The sequence below is a fragment of the Equus asinus genome, chromosome 2, assembly GCF_041296235.1.
Source record: "Equus asinus isolate D_3611 breed Donkey chromosome 2, EquAss-T2T_v2, whole genome shotgun sequence".
Classification (NCBI taxonomy): Eukaryota; Metazoa; Chordata; class Mammalia; order Perissodactyla; family Equidae; genus Equus; species Equus asinus.
Window position 1 is genome coordinate 27432725 of NC_091791.1, and position 7905 is coordinate 27440629.

General features: G+C 51.3%; 1 protein-coding gene across 3 annotated transcripts in view; it reads right to left on the reverse strand.

The window, feature by feature from the left end:
- Positions 1-4637, reverse strand: part of CNNM2 (cyclin and CBS domain divalent metal cation transport mediator 2) — a 157198-nt gene extending 152561 nt beyond the window's left edge. For 2 of the 3 annotated variants that reach the window (XM_014852152.3, XM_014852144.3), the window contains exon 1: positions 823-4637. In XM_014852152.3, the coding sequence (XP_014707638.1) occupies positions 823-2440 (1618 nt within the window). In that variant the 5' untranslated portion in view covers positions 2441-4637. The remainder of the gene's footprint in view (positions 1-822) is intronic. The other variant, XM_044751650.2, reaches the window with a different exon arrangement.
- Between the last annotated feature and the right edge of the window lie 3268 nt (positions 4638-7905).

A 7905-nucleotide genomic window follows, 5' to 3' on the forward strand; every position in this document is an offset into this window, starting at 1 on the left:
CATAAGAGGAATTCATCCTATTGTTAAAGGTTCAAGCTTTCTGCCGAAACCACACTTGGTTTGGGGAATTTTATTTGCTGTCAGGTAAACACAACTAGTGAAGAAAGCTAAAGAAGATAAAGCCTTGTAAAAGGCTAACTTACCACTAGTCTTTCCAAGTTATATATTAATAACTAACTTTAGTTTTTTTAAAAACCCTCGTTTCCAGTTAAGGCAAGTCACATCCAAATGAGTGAATTCTTTGGGTGATATTTGGCTTACCCCACTCCCTATCCTCAAAGGCAGACCTCAGTCTTTCCCACAGGCCACTAGACAACCAGTATCAGCAGCTACTGAAAATGCACTTCCAATCTCTGAAACGTCAATGAATGGTTTAAGGAGGAGGAAAAGGATTGTATTGGGTTCAGAAAAGCTATTTAAATGTTTTCCAAATGCTTGCGGTTAGTACGCATCAACCAAATGGTATAGCATGGCATCAGCCGGTCCCTACTTTCATCTACCCACTCAGAACCCGGGCATGAATGCAGCAGGCCCTTCAAAACCAGAAAGCTGGGGAGAGCATCATGCACAGAAAATAGGAAGCCTGCTTTTTGATATGAGAAAAAGCAAGAGATGGCAGTCTTGTGCTTTTAAAGAACCTAGAAGCTCTTACTAGTTTAATCCACCCCCAAATCCACACCACCCTTTCAACTTTGCACTTAAGAGAGAGGAGAAATTCCGGTCAGCTCGCCTTGGAGGGTAGGTCTGAGGGTAGAGGACTCAAGGAGGGAGGAGGATGGAGAGAGAAAGAGCAAGCCAATGAAAGATACCAAAATTTCCCACCTTTCTTAAATTCTTCCAGCATAGCGTCCAACTTGGTGTCATTGAAAACAAAGTGCAAGGGGTGATTATAAAATTTAGTGATGGTTTTCAGGGGAGTACAGTCATCTGGATCCACGAAGGCCAAGTCTTTGACAAAGAGGAGGTCCACGATGTTGGAGCGCTCCCCCTCAAACACCGGAATGCGAGTGTAGCCGCTCTCCATGATCTCTGACATGGTGTTGAAGTCCAGAATGGCTTCGCCGGTGATCATGAAGCAATCCCGGAGCGGAGTCATCACGTCCTCCACCGTCTTGGTGCGGAGCTCCAGCGCCCCTTGGATGATGTTCAGCTCCTCTTTAACGAGGTCGTTGTAAGGGTCGGTGACCCGGAGCATCTCCAGCAGTTTCTCCCGGTTATAGACCGTGCCTATCTCCTGGCCCAGGACGCAGTCCAGCAGTTTGCTGACCGGATAAGAAGCGGGGAAGGTCATCATCATAAAAAACTTGGTGAGGAAGATGGTGTTGGCTCCTACAGCCAGGCCGTGTCGGGAGCAGATGGCCTGGGGCACGATCTCCCCGAAGATGACGATGCCGATGGTGGAGACCACCACCGCCACGAGGCCGGAGCCGGCGATGTCGTCGAGCAGGATGGTGAGCGTCGTGTTGACCAGCACGTTGCCCAGCAGCAGCGAGCACAGCAGGTAGTTGCCCTGCCTGCGCACGGGCTCGATGCGCTTGGCGTAATTCTTCTCCTTCTCCGTGCCGCAGTTCTGCACGATGCGCAGCTCCATTGGGTCCAGGGCCATGAGTCCCAGGTTGAGGCCACTGAACATGCCGGACAGGCAGAGGAGCAGCGAAATGAAGATCACCTGCAGCCAGAAGGGCAGCAGGAACTTCTTCTCCTCGCCCACGATCATCTTGGTGTCCTCGCCGTCGTGGTAAATCCATGTGGTCTCGGCCCACGGGGGCGGCGGGAGCCCGGCCACCCCGGAGCCGCCCTTGCCCCCGACAGCGCCACCCGCGGACCCCGGGCCACCGGCGCCCAGGGCAGGCGTGGAGAGCGACGTGCACAGGTAATAGGACTTGCTCTTTTCCATCTTGCGCAGCGGCTTGATCTCGATCTCAATGATGCCCGATGTACGGCGGTTGAGAATGATATGGGGCAAGATGATGATATCTGAGGTGCGGATGCCGCAGCGCTGGGGGCCGCTGTCCGGCTCTGGAGGCGCGGGACCCCCAAGCCCGCGCTCGCCGGGATTGTGGCGCCGCCGCTCGTGCTCGGTGAAGGCGATGCGGGACCACGTCTCGTTGTTGATGTTCTGCCCGTACACCCGCAGCTTGACCCGGGTCCGCTCGCTCACCCGCAGCGCCCCCCCTTCCATGAACGACACGTCGTTCGTGTCCTCTAGCCGCAACCCGATGATCACCGTCTCCTCGTTCTCGCCCGCCGCTGCGCAGCCGCCCGCGCCGCAGCAGCAGCTCAGCAGTAGCAACGGCAGCAGCCGCCCCGCCGCCTGCAGGACCCCCCGGCCGCGGGCGCTGAGGCTGCGGCGCGCCGCCATCTTCCAAGTGGGCAGTGCAGCGGCTGCCTGCCCGCCCGCCATCTTTACTTCGGGTTCACAAGAGCCACAGCCAATCATAGGGTGGCTGCTCCAGCTGCGGCTTCATCCTTCCCACCCGACGGCGCGAGCGCAGGCACCGGCCCCTGGGAGAGATTGCAACGGAGCGTTCCCACCCGGTGCTCAGCAGCCCGCCTCCCTGAGTGACACTGACTCGGCCTCCGCCAGCTGAGAGTCCTCTAGCCTCGCGGAGGGGGGGCGGAGGGGAGCGCCTGCCACTCCCGAGAGAGGCAGGCCAACCAGCCAATCACGAGCGGGCGCCCGACCCCGCAGCCAGGGGGCTAGAATGGGGGCGTGGTCGCGAGCGGCCCCGCGGACCAATGACAAGGGACGTGGGTGGGACGATGAGGGCAACTGTCCTCCCCAGCACGCCAAGTTTCCAACTGAAAGGCGCGTGACTCTTGTGTATGTGCGAGGGGAGGAGGTGTGGCCGGCCGGGGCCCGACAGCCAGTCACAGACGAGAGCTGTACGAAAGGGGGCGGGGCCTCCAGTCCCGCTGCCAATGAAATGGTGCCGTGCACAGGGCCGGTGCTCCCTGAGGGGCCTCGGTGGTAGATCGCCGCGCCTGGGTCGGCATGGTTGGACTAATATCTTGTGGAGCAAGTTGGCCGGTTCTCGCTGCACCGCTCTGCCTGCTCCCAAACGCTCAATGCCCGTGCACAGAGGGCTGCGCCTTCTGCCTCAGGAGCCAAGAGTCCCACTAGGGGCGGCTGAAGATGCACATTAGCCTAAAAAGAATCCAGGGCACTTGGCCACGCCACTCTCCTCTATTTGTGCGGGCCGCTCCGGCTGGGATAAGCGAGGCCTGGGTGACCCCAGCAGCCACCGACCGGCTCGTCTGCAGCCTCTCACTTCTCCTTAGGAGAGGCGCGCTCTCTGCAGCTCGCGGTCAGGTGGCGCCACCTTCCGGCTGCATGGGCGCCCTGCAACGCCTTCCAGGTCTGCCCCAAACTCCAAAAGGTGTGCTGGGGGGTGGGGAGGTTAGAGTGAAGCAGTTTCCCAAACCTCCTAGTCATAAGAATCCCCTCGTATTCCTGCTGAAAGTCCGTATTCCCTGGACCCCAATCCACATGTACTGAAGGGGTAGGACCCATGCAACTTTAGGGAATGGGAGAGGGCAGATAGCCTAAGCAGACCCATAAAGGCGCATTATTAATCACCTCTTTTTTTGTATTCTGCAAGCCCATTTTCATCCCTTTTTGTAAACCAATCAGACGTTTCTGATTAATTTCTGCTGGAGATGATCGCAATGTCCTCCTAACTGGTCTCTCCTCTTCTACACCTGCCTCCTTCCCTTCTCAACCCAGCAGCCTGAGTGGTTTTGTTAAAACAGACCCTGTAGCTCCCTCTTTTGAAACCCTCCACCAGCTTCCCATCTCACCACAGTAAAAGCCACAGCACGGAACAAATCCGACAAGGTTCTCAAGAGTCTGCTATCTCCCCTTACTTCTCTGGGGAGCATCACCTGCTGCTCCAGCCAGATTTTCCTAGCTGCTTCTCCTTCTGTCCAGGGACGCTCCCCTGGGAGCCTGTCCACTTGCTGTTGTTTCCTGTGCCTGGGACTCTCTTCCTCCAGGTGTCAGCATAGCCCCTTAGTTCACCTCCTTCAGAACTGCTCAAAGGCCACCTTTTTTTAACTTGTAAATAAACCCTCCCTCTACACCCTCTCTGCTTTATTTTCCTTCATTTAGTTATTATCTGTCTCTTTCCACTGGAACTTGACCTTCCTGAGGGCAAAGATTTTTGTCTGTCTTGCTCACTGCTGTATCACCAGGGCCTCAAAACAATATTTGTAGAATGTTAAAGAAATGAAAGGATTTTTATTCCGATTATTTCAAATAATGACCGAAGTCTAGTTCCTAGTCCTTCAGTTTCTGGTGCTACTTCCTCCACCCACAATTCTCATACTCCTATATTTGGAAAATAAGTTCAGATGAAAAAACTCAATTCACAAGCTTGGCATGCATTTATAAAAATAGCATTATCAGGGCCGGATCCATGGCCTAGTGGTTAAGTTTGGCACACTCAGCTCTGGTGGCCTGAGTTCAGGTCCTGGATATGGACCTACACCACTAGTCAATGTCCATGCGATGGCAGCGACCCACATACAAAGTAGAAGAAGATTGGCACAGATGTGAGCTCAGGGCAAATCTTCCTCAAGCAAAAAGAGGAAGATTGTCAACAGATGTTAGCTTAGGGCGAGTTGGGCGAATCTTCCTCAGCAAAAAAGAAAGGAAAAGAAAAAAGAAAGAAATAGCATTATTGAAGTTTAGAAGAAAAAAATTGAGTTTTTAGGGATATCTGACAAAAGTTAAGGATAGATATGGTCCTTCTAGTTCAGCTGATTGAAAATGAAACTTTTAACTTCATAAAAAGTTTAAGTACAAATGTGTTTAAGGGAGCTAAGAGGGAAGAAGATTAAAGGCTCTCAAATGCTGAACGTACACTTGTGGGATAAGAGTGTGGAGAAAGGGGTGGGGGAGAGTTTGCCAAACCTACGGACCTATCCTGTGCATTTCAGAGAAAGCTAGAGCAGTCAGGAAAACGTGGCATTCAGCAGTTTAGAAGCAAGTTAGAAATTCAGGACTTCATAGCAAAAATGTCAGAAAGGACCCATGGAGACAATTTACAATATAAAATAAACCTAGTTCTTCAGATCCCAGGTGCAGACATGGCACCGCTTGGCAAGCCGTGCTGTGGTAGGTGTCCCACATATAAAAAAAGTAGAAGAAGATGGGCACGGATGTTAGCTCAGGGCCAGTCTTCCTCAGAAACAAGAGGAGGATTGGCAGATGTTAGCTCAGGGGTAATCTTCCTGGAAAAAAAATGAAAAATAGAAATAAAAAACAAACCAAGCTCAAATTCACAGAGAGGATTGCTGAGTGATGTTTATCCTGGGTGGTTGGGGGTGGGTCATATTCGTCAGGTACACCCCAGACACAGAGCAATGTAGACACCTAAACCAAGTCATTTTTCCTTAGCAAGAGGGATCTTCCTTCAAGTCTGGAGGACTTTTAGCTCAAGGAGTCATCCTCTCCTGAGTGAGGGGCTGCTGGTGCAGGCTTATCCTGACTTCCAGGGGCTTCCCAGTCTGTCCATCTGGATGAATGCAGGGCAAGGGCATTCATCTTCTAGGGATCTCTTTTTAAATCTGGAAGAAAAAAATACAACAAAGTCCTGAATTCTGATCATATTTCACCTCCAAAAAGGCCTACGAAAGGTCCGAGACTGCTCGATGGCGGCTGCAGATGTCTAATCCCAGGTAAGTTCTGACTTTGACCTTCAGCCAGTCATTTGGGTAAAGCCAGAGGCCCCTAGCAAATACCTTCCCTAACTCCCCCTCTCCTGCCAGAGTCCTTCACCGGATACTAACGGGGCAGAGGGACTGCTCCTCTGGAAGGAGAAGCCCCCAGTCCGCGGGTTCTGGGATTGGGGCAGGCACTGCACCTAGACCTAAAGTCTTTGAGAATTTGATTTTTTCAAGATTGGAAGTAGAACACCAATGGCTGTCTATGCAACATAAAGCCCTAATTTTAGAGAAGCTCCCCACCCCCCCCAGAAAATCACCTATTTGTAGATAAGTATTCAAAGTTATTGCTTCGACAGTGACATTTTAATTGCACCGAAGCACCGGGTCTTCTGAGGAAAAACAGGAATTGGGGGAATGCTGGAGTTACCCAAACTTTCCCCAGAACCAAATGTTCCCCCTGAGAGGGAATTCTCAGAAGCAACATTGTCCACTTGTTTAAACATATAGGACTCTTTGAGCTCAGATGAGAACATGCCACAACCCTGGGCAAAAAAATCAAGTCAGCAATGCCATTTCCCTTCTCTAGAGGACTTTTCAAGCTTTTTGTCTTGGGCTTTCCTATTTACTTTTCTAGATATTTTCTGGACATAGCCACTGGGGTAGGAAGAGAGAGAAAAAGGTGGCTTTTTGATGGAGTTGTGAGAAAAGCTTCCTCCATTGAGGAGGGCCCAAGCTCCTTAGGAGCAGCCCTTCCCGGGAATCCGGAGTCTCCAGGGTGCTCAGGTGGGTGCGAGGGAGCCACCCTGCTGATGCCGGGTCGCCCCTTGTCACTTCTGCTCTGCCACCTCCTTCCCCGCTCCTCACCCTCCCTGGACTCCCGGTCCCTTCGAGGTGCCCTGGACAGCACCCCACACCCCACACACTGCCCTTCTCTCAGGCAGCCTGCCCCTCCTGACCCTCCCACGGGGCAGCCCCAAGAGGTCTCCTGCGCTCTGTGCTGTCACCCACTTCCTTCCTCCCCTGCCCTCTTCCTTGACCTTCTGAGCTCGCTGCTGCTAGAAGTCCACTGTTTGCCCTGCGCCAGGACCCCTGTCCTCCTGACTGCCAGGCCCTGCAACTTCAGGATCTTCTAGAATCTTTTAGGATGTTCTTCCTGACTGCTGTTCCACCCCAGTTCCAGCCTCCAGCTCAATCTTGGACAAGGAAAGGGTCTGCGCTCGATCATCCTTGTCACTGTGACAAGCACGCACCCGGGTTGTGATTATAGGGAAATTCTTCACTTACATAGTTTTCAAATGTTGACCCATGTGAGTACCGCCTGTTCAAAAATCTAAATTTAATAACCACATGTAGGAGGGGCCTGCCCGATTTGAGCACTTTCTGCTTCCGTTGCCTGGGGTTAGCAGGTTCCGATCCTGGTGCGGACATGACACCGCTCATCAAGCCATGCTGTGGCAGGCATCCCACATAGAAAGTAGAGGAAGATGGGCTTGGATGTTAGCTCAGGGCCAGTCTTCCTCAGCAAAAAGAGGAGACTTGGCAGCAGATGTTAGCTCAGGGCTAATCTTCCTCAAATAAAATAAAATTTTAAAAAACCACATGTAGGGAGTGAGGAAGAGGAGGGAGATAAGGAGGTCTCTGACAGGAGAATAGTAACTAGGAATGGCACCTCATGGGAAAGAGCAGATCCTGGATGTCCAACTCTGAGCCCTGCCATAAGATTCAGACCTGCATGGGTCTGACACGGAGCTTTGATTTGCAGTTGTGATTGTAGCATAAAATGTCAGTTTTCTCATACCAGCTAAGTTCATTCTCCTGGTCTTTTTCCACATCCTCTGAAGCTGGAGCAAAAATTCTACTCCAATAATAAGTCAAACCCCCTGCGTATAGACAAACAATATGTCAGATCTCAGTGGAAAAAAATTCTGCTCCTATTTTTAGTTCCGCTGAGATACCTATTTGTTTTATTTTAAACATCACTAAAGATTTAACTTATTTCTCCCCATTTATTAACAACACATCTCAATTCTCTGTTTCCTCTTTAAACTTTGAAGTTTGTGTCTTATTTCTCATCCTATTTTTTTTCTCTTTTTTTCGTTCCTTCAGCGATATATATTGTGTATCTAATAGGCAGTGTGGAGCTGTAATATTGAATTGGAAGTTACCCCCCTAAAACTTACTAGTAAGGAGGTTAGGAAATATGTAAATGAATGACTACATAATACAGGATAGAAC